Genomic DNA, 21,597 nt, shown 5'->3' with positions numbered 1-21,597 from the left:
TTTGTAAATTAACTAATGAAAGCTACATGGGTTCAGTGATCTAAACTCACCTCATAAACAGCAAGGTCAATGCCAGCATAAGGAATTATACCCAGAATATTTGGAACATAGCCTTTGTAGAAGGCCTTTACACCTTCTCTTTTTAAGATCTTCTTAGCACAGTCAAACATCCCAGAATATTGCCCTGTTTTACCCACAGCCAATCTGGTCTTTAAAACCTAAAGGGGAAAAAATAGTAGCCTTAATTACATACCTATATTAACGTATTTTATAAACACAGGAAAACACAGTATCTCTCTGTTTATTCAGTTGTCTGGAACTGCTTTGACTTTTGGTACTTCAAATCTCCTTTGTGATGACTACTATTAAGCCTTTGTTAGCAGTAGGCTTCTTCAGGCTTTATCATTAGTGCAGAGTAGCATACATACTACTTATACACTAGCTTACAAATTATTAGCCTTTTTAAATTGCATTTTACCTTTCTTTTCTTGATTAAAACAGGCAGATTTTTTGATCAACTTGAAAGCAACAGAGCAGGCAATATTTAATTGAAGCATTAGCTAAAGAACAAGTGAAAGTATTAACACACTAGCAGATCACACTTCTGATCTGGGAACAGCAAAGCATATTAAGAAAATAATCTTTCAAAAAGCACAACCCTTTGAGAGGTAGTTAAGGGATACAAAGATTGTGGCTCACTATTGAAACCCAGCATCTGATTACTAATGCAAATAGGTCCATACAGCACCTTAGGACAAAGAAATTAATAACAGTATCCAAATGAAACCACAGAGGGAATTTCCTGAGCAAGAATTCGGCCTAATTTAAAGACTCAGTAGACTGCAGCTTCCTCAGGAGTTTCCTGGCACTTTGCTTTTCTCTTTTATTTAGAAACACCCTAAAAAAACCACTTCTAGGGCAGTATTATATCTTTGTTAGGAAGATCAGAGCATCTTATTGTAGAATAGTTCACCTGTCTCCATTGATCAGTGTAATCCAGACAATCTACATAACATTTCAGTTACTTTATAACTTAACCCATCTCTGTACTCAGGCTAGCTGGGATTCAGGGGCTCTAGCAGCAAGGATGCTATTTAAAGAGAGATCATTATCACTGTCAGCAATGAAACCAGCAAAGTTCTATTCCTACTGACACTCCTCTCTATGGAAAAGGTATTTAGGTTACATTTTCCACTACTTCCAAATCTTGATGTTGTCATTGGTTTAATCCCAGACACAACACATATTCCAGTTATTTGCACAACAAGATAAACTTTCTGGGGAACCAGCAGTAAAGGAAGTACATCCTACTTCTATTTAAAAAAAAGCAGAATGTGCAATAGCTACCCTAGAGCAGTTAATATATTAATGCTAGTTAAATTGCAACATATGTAGAACAACATACAAATACGTCCTACAGAGGAAAGAGCAGCGAACCCACCCAGCCTCAACTGTAGCTGTTTTATTCTCCCTCCACACTGATCTCCTAATCAGACCCAGCTCCCAATCACAGTGCAACAGAACTTCATCGGTTCTGCTAGACAAGAACATTCCTTGCTAACGTACACAGTGGGGGAAAAGACTTATGCCCAGTTTAGGAAGTAGCTTGAATGTGTACTTAATTTTAAATGTGTTCTTGGATTATTTTTCCCTGAACTAGGTTTTATTTAAACTTTGCTTTAGACAATACTATGCAGCCAAATATATAGAAAAATGAAAAGTATCAATTAGAACACAATATATTCTAAAATGACTAGTACTGAAGTTCTGAAAGGCAGTACAAAGTAAAAATAATTTAGGATACAGGAATATAGAGGAATTCCTATAATACTTTCAAGAGTAAAATGGGTTTTACTTTGGAAATGAACCAGACATTTGGCAGAGTCTCCAATGGAAGCAGATTCTCTGTTACTTACCTCCATGGGATAAATGGAAGTTTGTGCTGTTGCTCCAGCCAAAGAACCAGACACAAATCTTTCAATGGTGCCTAACTTTCCATCATCCTTAGTGAGTATCTTCTTATACTGTGTAGTTATAACACATAAAATAAACATAACACGCTTTTTAGGAGAGGCAAGAGTTACTACAAGGCAGGAGCACAGTACAAAATGTCTTTTCAAGCTGTACTTACTTTTTCATGTATTTACACTTACATTTACCAACCTAACAAATTTAGCACTACACTCACTGCAACTCTGTGGACAAAGATTCTCAAGAATACAATAAATACTCCAGCCCGCAAGAATCCTTTACATTAAACACCTCAGCCACCACAACACTGTCAGGTATTCTACAAACAGCCAACACAAGGGTACCCCCACTATGGTCCCCAGATCAGAAAGAAGAACCCGAATCCCTTGCAGATCCAGTTCTCCAATCAAAGAATGAAAGATCAACTAGCACCACCGTTCATAGAGGCACTCAGAGAGCTGTACATACTGTGTCACTCAAGACGGAGACATCATGACGCAAGAATGTGCCATCAGCTCCCAAAAGGCAGAGCAAGAGTAAGGAATAATATGCTCAAAAGTTACTCTATCGCATCAAAATCTGCTGTTCAGTCTTAAAATATACCAAAGTTTACTTGCCTTTTTGTTGCTTTTATTTCACAGTTGTAAAGAGATGTGCAGTATGTTCATTTAGTCTTACCTGAGGCACTAGCAAGCCCCACAGAAGAAAAATAAAGATCATTTAACTACACCAGAACTGGAGTTCATTTTCCAAAGGAGGATTAGGCCTTAACATGGTGCTTAAAGCTGATTCAGAGGTAAATATAACTCTGAAATCCAGGATGAGGGCATCTTATATAGCACCATATTTGACTTTAAAAGAATCCTGTATAAGTTCAGCTAGCATAACGTCCTAAGTTTTTGGTTGTTGTCACTTTGAAGCAACAAACTAGATATTAAGGCAGTCCTCCATATACAGCTATGCAGACTGAAAGACAGTTTAAAATCTATGACAGATTTAGTTTATTTACACTGCTTATAATACAATAGCAAAATCTGCCTAATACCAAGTATTCTATTAACAGAATAAATAGACTATTTTAAATCTGAAAGTCGCTCTAAATTACTGTGACAAAATCTCCAACCGTGATAAGAACTCCTACATAATACAACAGTGCAAATAATGAACAGTGAGAGTGATACAGTATTTTATTCACCATTATTGTCATTCCTGATTTATCATCCTACCTGTTCATAAGCCCAGAACTTAATAGCTGTTTCAGGAGCTATTTTCACAACATTGACACCATTTCCTCTCCAAAGGGATCGGATGCCACCTTCTTTCAACATTTGCTTAAAACCACTGGCTATATTCATTTTGTTTGATTTTGAACCATGAACCTAAAATAAACCAAAGTCACAGTAAAGAACACTGCTCTGATTAGATTGTAAAACTCATCACCCAAGTGTTAAATTGCTTAAATATATCAACTAGCAAAAACACATCCACTATTGAAAAAATCTTATTTTAGTAGCACAAGTACTATAATATCTTGTTTACATTTTTGCCAATGTGACTATGGAAAAGACAACTTTTATGAACACAAAATATGGAAATTGTCAAAACATAACTATACCTCCTGAATTTAGATACGGTATTTGGCCGCAAATACAGCTGTTTTCCGTAACAGCTCTCTAAAAACTGAAGTGATACACCAGAAACCACAAAGTTCTTGAACATTGCACCTACCTGCATCATCACTTTAAGGCGATCTAACGGTGCTGTACCTGTTCGAGAGACAGCACCAGCCACTCCTCCTGCCAACAGCTGTTTCCACCACTGTCCAGTCTTTTTCTCTTCCTCCGTGAACTCATCTGGAACAGTCAAACTATCTCCTATATCCAACACCTATTAGAATCCAAAGCAAAGATGTGCAAATAACTATCTCATTCCATAATCTCAATTTTATCAACTGTTCTAGTTCCAAATTAACCTACCATCAGAATATGTAAATAAAACGCTAGTTAAAAATAAAAAATATCACTAATTTCCATTCTATAATTAATTTGTTATGGATTGCTACTGCTATTCAACAAACAGCAACTTTTAATGACTTCTACATAGAGATTGAGTAATAACACCACAGACCCACCATTTCAAAGACTGCACCATCATCATTAAAAATTATGATAAATTTCTGCCTTGAGTACGGCCCAAACAAAGACATTCTGTCATGATCAGTAGACCTTTACAGTCGGCACTAAAGCTCAAATGCTTATATGTTGCAGCTAACCTTTTACCAGACAGCCTTCTGGGATTAGTTTGGTAATCTCCTAAGGATGCTAACAAGAGATTTCTCTCTCACTCACACATATATGGGATTTCCCATTTCCTCCCACCTGCCCTAACACTTTAAAGTAGCATTTTTATAGCTGATATATTGGAGTAGTCTATTTCCAGTAACTGCTGTGTATTATTTTACAAAATAACAAGTTTGACTAATACTTTACAATTTTTTTTATCATCAGTTACACTGAAAGACACATTAATGACTTTTTTCAGCTATAAAAGTTTGAAATTTCACTAAGAGGTGCATGTTTGTAACACCATTCAATTCAATCAATGAAGAACATTACTATAGGCTGTAGCAATAAAGCTGTCCAAGACATGAGACTGTGGAATCTCGCACATCACTTAAACTAGTCTCTGCTCTACATGTAATTTATAACCATGATATATGAGGAAAAAATACACTGTAGACAATGCAAAGCCAATATTATGCATAAATTACACCTATAAAGAAGCAAGAATGTTTTAATAACTGACAAGTACTGACCAGAAAGTGGGTTAATTGATAAACGTTTTTTTAACTACTGTTGATTTTAATTGTAGACACTACATCCCTAATTTATGCTGTGTTCTCTATCTGCTAAGTAGACTGAATACTCTCTTGGTCATCTGGAACACAAGAATTGCAGGATGCAGATTATAGGTGTTGCCACTGGACAAACAGGATAAGCACCAACTACTCTGGATACTGAACATTGAACAGATTAATTGAAAAATCCTTTCATCTTTCTGACGTTTGTGGTTTCCAAGTCAGGTGTCATCAGTTGCTCAACTACATGGAATCATCAAAAGATCAATCAGAACTCTCAAAATATAAATTCAGTGTTCTTAGAGCTATTATGCGTATCTACCACAGTTTAAACCTTGTGTCTAAAAAAGATAAATTTAAGGGTGTTTATAACAGAAAGGCCACAGCTACCAGCTCATAATAGTTCTATGCTAATGCAGCTATCTGCTTGGAAGAGTCTGACAGCAATTAATATTTTACAATAAAAACAGAAGTGGAAGCACTGTCAACACCAGCCAGGCATGTGAGGTCTCACATCTGCTCTTATCTGAAACACCAGCTGTGTTGCTGTATAGCTGGATTCTGCTTGCTGTGATAACTGGGTCATCAGCTGACTGCTACACTGGAAGATCACAAGAGACTTTTAAAATTGTTTCTTGGTGCTAACTAATGACATTCCATAATAAAAAAAAAATATAGAAGTTATGTTTAATAATAGTAATACAAAGGATTTTATTAAAGCAAAGGGGATTTTTCCACTAAGTAAGCTGGGACCAGTACTATCTGATCTCATAGCAGTGCTTCAAGTGCTTTCTTCAGCAAACAGGGATCTAACTCCCTTTTCGCAAGCATTTATGAATTGAGGTTGTACAGTGTGAAACACTCAAAGCTTTCGGATCTCATAAACTGTTTTTTTATTATGGAAATGGTAACTAGTCCCTGAAGATACGAATGGTCTCACTATATTCAAATAAATCTGTCTTTACCTAACTTTATGGATCACTCCAATAATCTACAGGAAGGATATTTAGCAAACAGGATTACTATTGGTTTACTTACCTTATTATTTGTTCTTAAAAGTTAGTCACTGAGGTGGCAAGAGCTCCATTCCATAGTAACTTAAAAAATTTATCTGCACAGTGGATAGCCTATTGCTGTATATTCTGTCGTTCTCAAATGAAATTCTATAGCCCAAGAGAATGTAAGGACATGCGCACAGAAAATCATCACTAATGACACTGATGATTTTATGATAATGATAATATTACTATATAAATGCAAACACTGAACTAATTTCAACATAAGAAATAGTTAAAACGTTTCTATAATTCGTTTCCACACATCAAAAGCACTGAACATAAGAATGTACTGTAATGTGAAAGGAAGATTTAATATTGTGGTTGTTATCTGTCTGTGGAATATCTCCAAAGGAAGAAAAGGTTTCCTTCCTAAGAATTACTGATAATTATTGGCAAAGTTTAGATGAAGCTCTTTGTTCAGAACAACTATCCTGCTTGTAAATGGGAGAGCACAAAGTGAAAAGGAAAATCAAACAATCATAAATACACGTATGCTTGAAATATAACAACTGTGAAGCTGTTATACTCTATATTGCCAATTAACCCAGCAGAGATGAACTTAAGAGCTGCACTGAGACAAAAGAAAGGTTGAATTTACCGTAGAATGTTTCCAATATCGAATTATTTCCTCAATGTCTGTAGCTGGGTTGAACATAAAATGATCTCTCCATTCATTCCAGTCTACTGTCATTGTCCCATCAGCATCAATACTGAAAAGGAATTGAACTATATAAGGAAATAGTAATTGGGGTGGGGTTTCATTGCATTTTATTATTATTATTATTATTGGCCATCACATCAGCGACAACTGACTGTAAATTCCATACGATGACTTCAAGGATGATTCTGCCATGGCTTTTCAAGTGCATCTGACATATTCCATTTAAAAACATAACATAAAAGTTCATTCTATCAACAACACTTACAGGGAAATAAGATAACATTCTCCTCCCCGAGCCAGATGCTCAAAGACTGACTAGATTTACTATCACCCAGGAACAGATGGAATATGTGAGAATTACTACAAAGGCGCCACTGAAGGTACCAACACCTTTCAAAGTCATAATCCCATTTATCTTGTTCTCTGGATTATAAAAAAATAATAATTAACAATACAAAGAAGCTTAAAATACTTTAAGAAATAGTAATTCCTGACCTTTGCAGGATCTTTTCTGCCTGTTTTTCTGAAATGCTTATACCCAATATCTGGAGGGACTGGACAACTTCTGATGCTTCAATTTTTCCTTCAAACATTAAAAGAAAGATGACACATAGTTAAAACGTGGATCTTAATACACTTAGCACCTTGGAACTCACTACATTCCATTGTAACACCAATTTAAACACAGATGGTGTATTTTGATTGTCTACTACAAGGACTGAGTGAAGATGAGTACATTAAAATCATGCAACCAAATGAGATGCAAATATTCAGTGAGTTAAAAACTATTTTATCTTAAAAGATAACTTTGAAACTTCCTTATAGTTTCTCCATCTGGGGAACAAAGGGCCCCATATCAATGGATCTGGAAGATGGTAAAAAGAAAAAAGACTATAATAATTTATTATTTCAATCTATAGTAAACTATAATTACGATCCTATAAGGAAAAAAGTAGGATTTCCATATTCACAACTTTTTGTCTCCAGTTTCAACAAAGAATATAAAGGAAGATAACTTTTAATGCACAGTTTCTTCAAACAACATTTAAGCAAATAAAATAAATCAAGGCATACCATCATTGTTTTTGTCCAAGCTCTTAAATGCCAGTTTCATCTTTTTCTCATGATCTTTAAGATACTGCATAAATTCTTCAAAATCTAGCTGTCCATCCTGGTTAGTATCTCCAGCTTTAAAAATTTTCTGTTGAGAGAAAATTCAGCATTTGACTTCTCCAATTACAGCAGGTCACAAAGCAACAGCAGCATAGCACAGCCCTGGCTTTAAAAAAAAAAAAAAAAAAAAAAAGAGAGAAAAGAAAGCATCATATCGGTCACTTCGGGAGTCAAATCAGGAAAACACCTAAGCATACGCTTCAGAGCTGTATTTTCTTTTCAGAATTTAACACACTCTCAGTATTTTCATAAAGAGACAAAACATTCAGCAGCAAAGAGAGATATAAGAAAGCATTATTTATTATTTACATAGCTTTCCTTTTCAAAGATTTTAAGGTTTCTTACCAGCACTGGCAATTTACACCTACAGATATCAAATAATTTGTGGAGGAGGAGGTGGGGGGACAGGACAAAATCATGAAAGAGAACAACTTTAAGCCTGTGACTTTCCTGGTTATACATGAAATTTGTCAATATGTCAGTAAAATTAAGCAAAATACAGTCTTAACTATCCTCTTTAATCTAGTGGTCTATTAATTATGAATTATAAAGGTAAAAATACAAACATCAATTAAGTATTTAACTGCTGACCAAAAAAAATACAAAGGCACTTCCATCCCTGAGGGTTTGTGAAGGCAGGGGTTTCTGCTTCAAACTGAAGCCCTGACAAAAATTCAAAACAGACTTGTAACAAACAGAAGCACAGTTGTCTTCCATTTTTGCATGTGTTTCCTAGTAACTGTCCTGCAGATAAGAAGCATCTACATGTAAAATTAACTACAAGTTGAATGCATGGTATACAATTCCAGCACTGGAGGAAACAAGTCTGAAATACAGCCTAGGCATACACTTCTCCATCTACAAAGGGTCAGAACACTTTACCGTCTTTGTGTGTGAAAACATACTTTTTAAAAAAGGGAAATTACAGCAGCCCCTGTCAAGCATCAGCTGAGGCTTGTCTTCAAAGGCAAAGCCCTGAAAAGAGCAAAGCCCAGGTTAACAAGCGCTGCAGGATTTATTATCCTGGGCTTTACACCACAGCAAGGGCTGCTCCACACAGGGACGGCAGCAGAGAGAGAGCAGAGGGGCTGAGGAGAGACAAGGTCCACAGGACACCAGCATCACCTCTTTCCATCCACTCTCGCACTTCCACAGCGCTGCCGTCTCCTCCAGCAGGACATGCAGGGAAGTCCACCCAAAACCCTCCTCTAGAACACAAGATTTAAGGGGAAAGTTTGGGCATCAGTCCCTGTGGTTTCCCTCAATGTGTGAAATCCTGCTGGGGCAGCACTCTACACAAGATGGACAGGAGACCAACCTGACAGCAGTCTCTTCATCGATTTGCAGTAAGTTTCCAAGCACTTGAGGGTACACATAAAGCACATGCCAAAAATTCTTCCAAATATCTTCTGTTTTGCAAACTGCCTTGCACAACCATAGTTTCTGAATAAAGTAACTCTCAACAAGATTTGCATGGCTGTTCTAATCTGCAAAAATCTGTTTTTAATCATTTTATTTACTCCACTATAATTAGCATAAGTCCTCAAAAGACCAAAGTCCAATAAATTCTAGCCTACATAAACTAAACATAAAGGAAGTTGAAAACTCTGGTGTATTTGTTGCAGGTGTCTGAAAAAAAATTTGAAGACCTCTGAATACATTTATGTTGCCTCCTTTATCTTTCCTGTCTCTCTACTAAAAGAAACGTACTTTAATGTTTAATCTCAAAAAAACCCAAATTGGTAAGATTATCATATATTTCTCAATGGAAGGGAGGAAGATGTGGTACTCCACAGTGAAACAAGAAGCAAATTATTTACCTCCCATAGTACAGCAAGTTATGCACAATAAAATCAACTCGATTTACTGCATAGTCAGATAAAGGTCTTTGGTATCAGCTTAGAAAAATAGTGTTCTTAGTACACTTAGTACACTCGTAAATCCAGATTGATTCCAATTTCTATTAATAACCTGTCAACAAAAATATGCTTATCAATTCAGTTTCATGACCTTGCCAACATGGTTAAGGCTGTTCAGAATTTCCCATTACGAAAAAAATAGTTTACATTTACTTAAGTTTATGGATGCAGTCCTGACTATGACCTTCTAACAGGAAATTGAGAAAGGCTAATAGATTAACCATTCAAAAAAAAAAACCTTCAAACAAAGATATTTAAAAAAAAAACAAAAAAAAAAAACACAAAAAACACCCACTATTAAAAATTACTCTAGCCAGAAAAGACACCCCCCCCCAAGACACTTCAATCTCAACTCCACATATGGCACTTCATACCACAGGATCCGAGTGTCCTGCAAGACTCCCACAAGGTACTGAGAAGAGATAATTTATGTGGCAGTCACACACACATTTTGAGTGAATTCTAATCAACGCAAATTGTTACTATTCCCTACTGCTACTCGGAATGACACAAACAAAAATGTAGAACAAGGGAAGTGTTGTTTTGTCTCACAGATATGACAAAACTTTAACTAAATTCCAATTACAAAACCTCCACTGCTGAGGATGACGTGAGCCAAAGAAAACGGAAATTCCTAGGAGGTTTAGAGAGCTGGCAATTAGCAAGTGTGAAGGGGGCACCTTTCATTTCATCTGCCAAATAAGCGGATTTTATATTGCAACAACTAGAAAAGGATAAGCACATACTCTCCATTCCCCACTTTTTTTTACAGTTATTTTCCAGACTTCAAGATGGTCTCAGCCGCTCTCAGCGCAGCAGAACAGAAGCAACAGGGAACAAAAATGTATGCTTTTTGTCAGCACGCACACACATTTTTCTCACATTACAAATCTAAAAGTTCATGCAAACAAACAAAAGCCTCTTGCTGTCTATAAAATGTACTAATTATGTGGCTGTTAAAGTTTCAGATTAAAACCAGTAATTTGCAAGTTTGTGGAACAAACAGGAGCACTGAAAGGAGCTTGCCTTCCACTTGGAGGGCAGAAACTCCCTCGTGGGGGATTATATTCTCCATGGGCACAGCCAGCAGGAAAACACTGGATTCTGCGGCAGACTAACTCTCAGGTACAAACTGCCCATTCACAGCATCAAATAATAGTTCAGGTTGGAAGGAATTTCTGGAGGCCATCCAGCACAACACCAGCTCAAAGCATGTCTAATTAGATCCAATTAGATCAGGTTGCGCAGGACCACATCCTATTGAGTGTTGGACATCTCCGAGGATGGACATTTCACAGCCTCCTCAGGCAACCTGTTCCAACATTTTGTCACCCTTGCTTCAGTTCAACAAGGAGCCCAACTCTACTGTTCTGCATTTAATATACTACCAGATTTTGCCGTTACAACCACCTGTCACTGTGACACTTCCTGGTTCACCAACTTCTCTGATGGAGGAGAACTGGATGCATTTTAAAATAGGCATGCTTACAACAATAGAGCAGGAACCAAACTAGATGCCAGTTCTTGCTTGGAAGTCCTGGGAAACAATGGTCAGTGTGCCTGCCACGTAAAACCTGCCATTCCTTGTTACAGACTGACTGTGGGATCACCTCACCTTTATGTAGGCCCAGCCCCAAGAAGAAAATGTTTATTTTTCAAGGTGTGCCATTTATTTTCTCATTGTCTAAAAACTTTAACCCCAAGCAATGAAGATAATTCACTAGATAAAATGAAATGGTGACCACGTAAAGAATTGTTAATTACAGATAGATATTAGGAAGACTCTTTAGATGATCTTTCCTTTCAATGTTACAGGCCTTCACACATACTGACTACAATGCTCCTGTGCTGACCTTTTTGGTCATAACACTGCTGCCTTTTTCTTTTCTCCTTTTTTATTTTTTAATTCTGCTACTTTTGTTCTTTTTCTGCAGTATATTTTGTTAATACAGCTGCTTTCAGAGTCCTGCACAGCAAGGCAACACCAATGTGAAAGGCCACAAGTAGACTAAAACACTGAAGAATTTTATTTTTAAATTTCTAGATTATATAAAGCACGTTACAGTGTTGAATTCCTACTCCTCCAGGAGTAGGAAGACCTCTGTATTTGGTGTGGAAACATAAGCCACCAGGTCTGTTGAAAAAAAATCAGAAGAATTACAGACAGGCTTTATATACACCTAAAAATCCTGACACTCCATAAGTGGCCTGATGAATTATTAGGTTACTCTGTGCCAAAGCTATGAACTTTAACACATTCATAGCTACAAGGTAAAGATAGAGAAAGCAAGCTGCTAGAAATCTTAATGCTTTTATGTAGATTTTTCTTTTAAATTCACAGTTTATTTTTTATGTTACTCTAGTATCATTATTTGTGTATTGTGCATAAGCCTTCACATTCTGGTTACAAAACTGAATTGTGCATGAAATGTGAGGCTGCTCCGTACAAATGGTTACCAATCATCTATGGTTGTTATTACCAATCATCAGGTTGTTATTCCAGCTAATTAATATAATGTAAAGAATATTTAAAAGGAAGTGATCCATCAAGAAGTTACTGGGTGTTTCTGGCTTCCTATCATGTTATCTACAAGACACAAGTAAAAAACCAACACTTAAAGATACATAATTGGTGCAATTAGCAATTCATTGTTCTGCAATCTATGACTAGAGGTCCAAAGGGCACAATTACAAATACTGCATAGAAAAAGCACGAGCACCACAGTAAGAATAGCATCTTTGGACATTCACAAGTTTCACATTTTCTTTTAAAACCAGAGGTACCATAGACAAAACCAATCACAATATTCCCTTCTCCTCTTCTCCCCTTTTTCTATTCTTTCTCCCTTTGCCTCCAAAATAATTAGCTCCATTCCATAGCTCTGCATTCTACAATTTTAAGTTATTAGACTGTAATCTTATTGGAAGCCAAATTCAGTCACAGGTCAAGCATATGCAACTCTTCCCTCTTTATTGGATACGTACCCTGCAATACTCAAAACTACTGCTGTCCTTTTCCTGTCTATATCTGCCAAGACTACACAACTTTATGACACATGATGATAACCCGAAAATCAGTAGTAAATATTATTAAAGTCAGTCTTGTCAAACTGCATCAGTTGGGAGATAAATCCAGCATAAAGGGAAAGGGCCTGAGGATGTGTCCGCACAGCATTATACCCCAACCACCGAATCCACATAATACAGTAACAAACTGGACTGACACTCAGCCTCCAGAAATCCTACAGAACATTGCAAAACAGTCATTTGCACCGCCTGAGCACCACTCTTCCCTGCAACAGGAAAGCACTAGCAGCGGTCTTCTCACTGCTCCATTTCAGGTAACAGAATCTCTACAAAACGAGCCTAAAAAGGAAGAAATGCAAGTCATGAATACACTCTCCAATATGCCTTGCAAGAGCTGCTCCCTCAGGACCTGGATAAACTCTCTCAACTCATAGCTATGAATTAGATTCCAAGAATCTGAAACAGCATAAATGGGAGATGCAAACTATCCCTTGTACCTTCATTCATCATTCCTTGCAATTTACACTGGTATTTTTTGCTTTGAACATACTTGGTAGACTGACTTTTTCCATTAAATAAGACTCTGCTACAAAGGCATCCCCACCTTACAGTCATCTTAAAAGATTTACCAGTTTACTTTGTTTCTTTACCTGGGATACACTGCTGTCCCAAGACGAGGATTTAGCAAAGCATTTCAACATGTGGTTAAGAGATCTTCCAGGGCTGGGGGTTCCCATATTTGGTGCCTGGCATTCTTGCACTTTACAGCAACAAGAGAAAGAATTAATCACTCACTGTACCCTGTCATTGTTCAGGAAAAAACCTATCAAGTTAGTATTTTAAAAGAATAATCCTTTTATCTCCTTGGATGTTTAAGGTGTTATGGAAAAAAAACAATTTATATTCACCTTGCTCTTTTATATGGAGACTTGGAGACTACAGTGGTTAAAAGCTTCTGAAGTTGTACACTTCAAAATTAAATTATGACTTACATGTTTGCTTACAACTGAAGTCAGATATATTGCTGAAGATGTTTGTGGTATCTCACAATTAAGTCCCCATAATCAGACATAATTGTAACACCTATTATGACCTGAAAAGCAAAGTTTAAAGGAACTAAGCAGCTCCAGTTTTCTACAATCACATGATATAACATCTGTTTTGGTAAAAAGTTGGAGATGCTTTTCTACTCTACATCTATAGTACCTGTTTTTGGCACACTATTAAGGTGAGAGAAAGCTTCATTTCACATAAAGAATGGTACACAGATATGAAAGAGATTAAGCTTATAAAATTGTGAATCTGCATATCACATATGATAATAATTTATAAGAGCAGATATCATTGCAGAGCAGATTGAAAATGCCCATGTTTCTTCTAGGAAGTTGTTTCCAAAGTAACTAGTGCTTTTTGTATGCTTCCAGACAAGCTACAACACAATGAAGAGGCTTCAGTTAACTTGGTCCACTAGCCTTCTAAATTTTGTCATGTAAGAGAAGTTATCAAAACTAAGAAAAGTGCAAAAATCTTAATAAAACAGTGAAGAAATATTCCAGGACGCTTTTAGCTCAGTCACTAAACAAGTATGTGCTTTCTGGGCTAAGAATGGGTACGATAAGTTCAAGCTCTGAAGCACTATCTAGCTGTAGTTTTCAGAGGCCAGCGAAAAGCACAGAAGGAAACAATACACACCTGGCCCCATTCTCACCCATTCTCGCATTGAGAGGCAGCGCTCTAACCCAGCACAGAGGCCTGCCTTGCTTGATGGAATTCTGAATTTTCTTTGGTTTAAATGCAGCAACACACTTCAAGTGTTCTGAGTATTTTTAGACTTTGTTGGACTAAAATTTTCATAAACAGAGTCCATTATTCTAAACAGACCATATTCCAGTTGCTAAGAATTTAGTCTCGTCGGGCCCCATTTCCACCGCACAGGAGTCTCATCTCACTGTTTCTTCATCTAAAGGATCCTTAACATAGCCAAAGACTTACGCCAAAACCTGACAGAGAGTCAGTCCAAATAAGATCATTATACTGTTTCCAGAATGTAATTAATCATTTCAATAACATCTTTCTACTGCTAGCTCCAGGATTCCACGTACAAATAGTACCTGAATTTGAATGCTTGGCTGTTGCTACTCCAAAGTGAAGCTTGAAATATGGTGTTCACCTCCTACAGGTTTACTGTAAGGATTGATTGCAACAGAAGGAAAGGGGGAACAAAAATAGTACTTCATATAACTCACACCATTTATGGTACTCCCGCCTAAGAGACTCAGCATTCTGAAGACACAGGATGAGATCATTGGAGATCTGATCCCAGCATCTATTTTGTGTCTCTACTGGACAACTCCGCTAACCAAAGTGACTGTACAATAGCTGTTAATGTGGCTTGTAGAGCACCATTTGATACTGTCACCACACTGAATTCCTTCTTCATAGGTGTTGACACATTACATCAGGAAACTTTTGTAAAGCTTTGCAAAGTTACCCATTCCTGGCGGATAATATACTACACTATAAATAAGGAGTCGTCCTGGCAGCCTCTAAGCAGCACACATTTCGGATTTTCCAGTGGTTTACTTTCGTCTGTCAGATACTGACAGGAGGCAGGTCAAGTAGAACACAAAGTCAGGAGCTTCTGTCACATTGTGCTATGATGTCCTGCTATGCAGAAAAAATTATTCTTCCTTAGAGGGACATGCAACGTACCTCCAAAGCTTGCCACGTGGTTTCACATCAGCTCTCCTATCTACAATGCTACTTTGCCTACGAGAGTCTTATCGTACATTAAACATTAATAAAACTGCCAAGACAACTGATGAAAGGTGAAATAAAAAGAGCATACCAGTAGTCTGTTACTCAAATGGACAGCAGCTTTCTATCTTTTAAAAACATACGTAGTCCTTCTAGTGAGGAATTACATTTGAAGAGAAAAGAGGAAAGTGCAAACACTTATTTATACCGTGAAAGTGACAACGTACAATGAAACATCTGACTTCACAGTGAAACACAGTAACACTCACATGGTCCCTGACCAGTAGTTAACCAGGAAGCAGCTGTGCCTGCCCCCCTACCCTCCCTGAAGTACAGTGACCAACACTCCCATGTACGTGGATTTCATTCCATGCAATGGAAGCCTGCCTTCCATGAGTATTTTTGGAAACCAAACCCAGACCTGCAGCTAGAATATAACAATAGTGCCAGGCCTGAGACCCCGACCCAGCCATAAGGCACCAAAGCCCACTCTGCTTTCAAATACCCCAAGGTCTGCCCACCCCATAGTGCCATCATGTCGGCAGGGCTGAGCAGTTCAGCGGCTAATACTTTGTGTAATATTTCCACATCTCATTTCCTTACTCATTAGTTATTAGCAATTACAAGACTAACTCTGCCTCTCCAAACATCAATAGATGATTCAATATCTGACTTAATTAATAAAATACCTTTTTGCCAGGTAGTAAAAAGACATCTTACTGAATTCAACATCACTTTAGAGCTTGAAGTGAAGTAAGCGGGAGAAGGCAGCTTTGAGCTGCAAGAAAGTACAGGAAGCAGATTAGCTACGTAAAGACAGGAAAGAAGCCAGAGGCAAGTCTTACTGAGGCACCCTTATTAAAACAAGTCTAGTTATTAACAGTTATGTATAATCAGGCTAGTTTCTAGTTCAAACCATGCCCACCATTAAGTTTAAAATAGTGAGCATATAGAAGTTTCAGTGCACTCCAACAATTCTTCCACCCCTCTCAAACGTGCAACATGACTCATGGCTCATTTTATTTACTCTGTGTTTCTTAAGCAACTGAGGCAGCCAGTTCCTGTTCTCCACTACATCCAGGTAAGTCTAGCTTATCTCTGTTGACTTCATGGGTTTCACTGCTAGTTTACCCTGTTACAACTGAGAATAATTTGACAGATACCCAGATGTGCACTGTTAATGAAAGGCATCACACCGATCATAGAAAGAACTTGGAACTTGAGTTCTAAGTTGCTCAAATCTTAAGAGACACACCACTTGTGTCAGACTTTCCATGAATTATGTGGGAAGACCACCCCTGTTAAATGTCAGAAAATCAACTGGTCACCTGTTCCCCTGTTGTGCACTGTAAGTAAAAACACCAAATTGTTACAGTCAAACTGGTACAACAGGTTTTCAACAATGTGTATATAATGCGTGAGTGAAGTTCACAGCTAGAATGCTCCAATACTGACAACTCTCATGGATAAGCAAATGGGCCAAACTATCCCTCCTTTATATACCAAAAACCGAGATCAGAAAATATTGTAAAGATGATTTTGACCAGAAGTAATATCGAAGTGAAAGCATGCTTTCATTTATGCTCTCATATAAGCATTGTTCAATTCAAGAGGTCTGCTGTATACTTTTCCCTTAAGTATAGGAGATGAGAGTTAAATATACCAAAAAGAGGTAAAATAGAGACAGAATAACGAGACCATGGGAAAAAATTGGCAGTGTCCCACAATTAGTATGAGGTCAGTGAAACTGAATTATTGACCCAACATTATCTCTTAACACTGCAGTCAAAATTTAAGTTCACTTTCCTGAAGCTTTTTCAGAAATTATGCAACAGCTAATACAGGTGTGGCAGTGGAATGCCATCTAACCCTTCTTTATCCTGAAATAAAGAACAGGACTGTTACGGTAATAGCTCCAGCACAGAACTCACCTGTACCTGTTCAGCCTAACTGAACCTATGCGTGTCATTTCAGTGCAGACTTGCCTTACCACAGAAATACTTAAGCCTACAGAATTGTGCATGAATGATTTTGTGCATAGAAACACACAGAAGCCTACAGAAATTGTGCCTAGTCTGATCCCTGGGGATTACTGAAAACAACTAGAAAAGAGAAGTTTCTCGTCCAGGTACGGGTCAGATTTGCTAGTGTAACTCAGCATCACTCTGGAACACTTGATGACTCAAGTTTTACTGACTTGTGAAGTCATAACATTGATAACAGGGCACAAAGGAATGTAATAGTCCAACCAATGAGTCCAAACAGAGTGCTGTCTGTTTCATGGTTTGATGGCTGCTGTTACAAGTGTGGATTTTTAAATAGAAGGGCGCTGGTATCAGGCACAGCCCATGCCAAGGATAATCACTTCCATGTCCGTGTGTTCACGAAGACCTAGATGTAATAACTAGTTCTTATATTGCAACCTACTGTTATACAGATTTACTTATCTACTGCCCAAAGCAAACAATTTATCTGACCAAGATTAGGCATAGGTGGAGTGACAGACAAAAACTGTAAATGACCATCCTTTTTATCATGCTGGAGGAGGAACACGCTATAAAACATCACGCAACAGAGAATTAAAGGAAGTCAAAAGTCGACGCACGATGAATAAGCCCGGCCGTGCCCACCTGGCAACAGAGCCGTACTGCCCATAGCGTTTGCCCTGGGGATCCTTCAGCTACAGTCCCGCGGCCTGTCTGTGCAACAGACAGTTATACAGACGCGGGCACGGCGTACCCGGGAACGAAGAAGGCAAGGCCCGAGGCCGACTTAAATCCAGGAGCGGCCGAAACCCTGGAATGCAGCTCCCGGGTCCGGCGCAGCCCCCGAAGCGCCGCCTGGGCTCCGGGGCCCCAACGGCAAGCCCCCGCCAGGCAGCGCCCCGTCCCTCCCGGGGCTGGGCGGCGGGGATGAGGTGGCCAGGCCGCGCCTCGCCCCCACCACGGCCGCGGGGGGCCGGAGAGAGACCGCTCGGCAGTGGCTGCCCCACCGGGAGGCAGCGCCGGGGCGAAGCGGCTGAAGACAGAGGAAGGGCCGCCGCTTCTCCCGTCCCGCTCTTACCTCCTCCGCCTCTTTTCCCAGGGGGATGCCCATGGCCCGGAGGCCCGTCTGGAGCTCGGCGATATCCACCCTGCCATCTTCGTTGAGGTCCAGCTTCCTGAAGAGATTAGCGTACCGGGAGTCGCCATCCCTGTTGCCGTCGCAGGCGGCCGCCGGCAAGACGAGGCCTCGCAGCAGCTGGAACATGGTGGGGGGTGGAGAGGCCGTGCGGTAGCAGGCAGCGGGACGGTCGCCCCTCAGGCTTCCGCGGGCTTGGGCGCGGACGGGAGGCACCGCCAACGCCCGCAGCTGCCAGAGGAGGAGCCGGCCCAGACCCGCCTCAGCGGCGAAGGGGAGGAGCGCCCTCAGGGCGCTCCCCGCCCTCCCTCCTCCCCCTCGCCGCTGAGGCGGGAAAGGAGGCGCTGAGGGGAAGAGGGCAGGCGGCGGCCGCCGCCCCTTCAAACTTGCCTCAGCTCTCCCTCTCCGCACTTCCACCGCCGTTCCCGGCTAAACGTTTCCAGCACAAGTAGAGAAGCACCAACGATGCTGCTCAATAGCCGGATTTGGACACTTCGGCTCATTCCAGGCGCCAGCCGGCTGAGATCGGGACTGAAGCCGCGTGATGAGCCCCCTTGTGTGGGGAGCAGAAGGGCAGACTTCGAAAGAGCTCGGCTGGTTTGGCCTACCAGAACAAAGACTAGAAGAGGAAACTTCTCAGGGGTTTTGGTTTGTTTGTTTGGGTTTTTTTCCTTTTTTTGCTTCATAAATAAATCAGTGGAGTAAATGCAAAAGGACACAGCTGGTAAGAGGACAAAAGGATAGAAAACACCCGCAAAGTAGGCTCTCTGTGAGAGAGCTGCAGTGGAAATGAGACACTGAATTGAGTCTTGCTCTCCTGGTGCACGTTCAGTCCATACACAACAACAGAAAATGCATTTCAGCCTTATAGCAGAGGCTTAGTAGCTTTGTTCAAGCATAATTAATAAAGCTAATGTGCTACGTCGTCTGACCATAGACTAATTGGTGTTTGAAAAAGGGCTAGATGCTGCTATGGCCTGTGTATGCAAAGACTACCTGATAGCATTATAGGTTCATTGGAACACAGAACAAGCCGTGTGGGAAGGGACCTCAGGGAGTCTGCAGTCCAACCTCCTGCTCAAAGCAAGCTCAGCCATGAACTCAGACCTCCAAGGATGGAGCACCTCCATGAACCCCACAACCTCCCCAGACAGCCTGCTCTGCCGCCTGACTCTCCTCAGGGGGGAAGCTTCTCCCCTGCAGCCCAGTCCAAGCCTTTCTCATTCCATTTTGTGCCTGGCGTCTGTTATCCCTCCCACCATGAAGGCCCCAGCCCCATTTTCTTTATAAAATCTCTGTAGGTACCAGGAAGGTAGAGACCTCCTTTTAGGTCCCCACAAAACCAGTTCTCCCAGTTGAGCATGTCTTTCATATATTGGGGAGGCCAGAACTGGGCTGCAGCATCTCAATACAGCCTAGCTTGTGCAGAGTAGAAGGGGATAATAACTTCTTCTCTCCATCTGCTGGCCATGCTCCTGTTAGTACAGCTCAGGATGTTGCTGGCCCATGCTCAGCTTGATCTCTGCCAAGACCCCCAGGTCCTTCTCAGCAGAGCTACTCCCTGTATTGTTGCAAGGGACTGTTGCTTCCTACATGCAGTACTTCACTTTTGTCCTTGTTGAATTTCATAAGGTCCCCATCACCCCATTCCTCCAGCCTTACTCCAGCACACCAGGTGGTCCCACACAGTTTGGGGTCATCTGGAACCTTGATGAGAGTGTGCTTTGCTGCCTGTCCAAATATAAACATGTTACTTTGTTAGTACTAACACTGTGTATTGGCATAGGCTGAGTCTGAACACACATTACTCCTTTCTGGAATAAGGAAAGTGAATGTTGCTGAGGTCATTGCATCCCAGCAATGTAATACTGCTAAGTACTATGGCCTTTGTTTCTGTTTTTCTACTCATACCATCATCCTTACATCTTTGTCTAACAAAGTACAGTGAGTGCAACATTCTCTCATCACTAATTAGAACATGCAAGTAATAACTATCTGTACTAGTTATTGAATAAAACAGAGAAATACAACATGAGTGGGCATGAAACAGTGCTACCTTAAGCTCCCATTGCATATCACTAGGTTTCAATATCCAGCATTGTCATTGTCCGAGGTCTTGATGAAGTACAGTTATTTTCTTATGTGATGAATATCATACTAAATACTGTACTTATTCTCATTCATACATAGTGTTAATACACAACTCAGAAATTAACACCAAACACTTGAAGCATACACTTAAATTGACCTCAGGCAGTTTTACCCTGTATTATGTGCTAATGTCATTTAGATGTTCAACATCAGCTAATGATTTCCACGTGATCAATAAAGCTATATGTAAGCACTCACAGGAACCTGCAGGCATTGAGTATTAACTTTTTTCCTAGCAGCATAATGACAGACACCGCATTTTGATCACCACTTCAGAGTGAGTATGTACATATTATATACACACACTTTATTTTTTATGAATTAAATATATCTATTGCTTCAGTGGCAATACATACAGGTTTGTGGACTGATTGAGTGTCTGCTATGATTTACCACAGTGTGGGTCAAAAGCAGTGTCTGACGGTGGATGACTGACTACAGTAAGAATTGGCATAAATGAACGATCAAGACAAAAGGAGAACCTGAATGGAATACTGTTATTTTTTCTAAAATCTTTGTAGCTGTCATTAACAACTGTGAAGACTTAGTAGTCCAAAATTCAAGGTAAAAGAGGAAGAGATGCACTCATTCTTCCTGAAGCAAGAAGGAAGAAAAGCTAGTTTTGGCAGGTTTGGCTTTCGTAAGTGCATCCCACATAGTTATCATTTATATAGTGTGTACCATACTAGTAGGAGTTGTGTAGGAAAAGCAGGCCACAGAAAACAGACAGATAATAGAACTTGATAGTTAGACAATTCATATTTGCAAATAGATTCTGCTTTGATTTGTGTGCATGGCAGAAGGTTGGAAGAATGGTTTGTATTTCATTGCTCCAACTTTTTATCTACAATGCAACGGTGAAACTCATTTTTCATTGGGCGGTTCCAGATTTGCAGCGGTCTC

The 21,597-nt window shown here is 39.6% G+C and overlaps 1 protein-coding gene across 3 annotated transcripts in view; it reads right to left on the bottom strand.

Moving 5' to 3' along the window:
- Positions 1-18,807, bottom strand: part of SLC25A24 (solute carrier family 25 member 24) — a 45,341-nt gene extending 26,534 nt beyond the window's left edge. For 2 of the 3 annotated variants that reach the window (XR_008467955.1, XM_054211015.1), the window contains exons 1-8: positions 18,487-18,807; positions 7,622-7,748; positions 7,043-7,130; positions 6,485-6,596; positions 3,700-3,858; positions 3,198-3,350; positions 1,917-2,024; positions 51-218 (exon numbers count right to left, since the gene is read on the bottom strand). Coding sequence is in view for 2 of the 3 variants with exons in the window: in XM_054211015.1 (XP_054066990.1) it covers positions 51-218; positions 1,917-2,024; positions 3,198-3,350; positions 3,700-3,858; positions 6,485-6,596; positions 7,043-7,130; positions 7,622-7,748; positions 18,487-18,672 (1,101 nt within the window). In the remaining variant the exon portion in view is untranslated. Of the gene's footprint in view, positions 1-50; positions 219-1,916; positions 2,025-3,197; positions 3,351-3,699; positions 3,859-6,484; positions 6,597-7,042; positions 7,131-7,621; positions 7,827-18,486 lie in introns of all 3 variants that reach the window. The other variant, XM_054211016.1, reaches the window with a different exon arrangement.
- Positions 18,808-21,597: the final 2,790 nt, after the last annotated feature.

The sequence above is a fragment of the Rissa tridactyla genome, chromosome 8 (assembly GCF_028500815.1).
Source record: "Rissa tridactyla isolate bRisTri1 chromosome 8, bRisTri1.patW.cur.20221130, whole genome shotgun sequence".
Lineage (NCBI taxonomy): Eukaryota > Metazoa > Chordata > Aves > Charadriiformes > Laridae > Rissa > Rissa tridactyla.
Note: the sequence above shows the minus strand (reverse complement) of the source record. Positions and strands in the feature narration are given on the sequence as shown.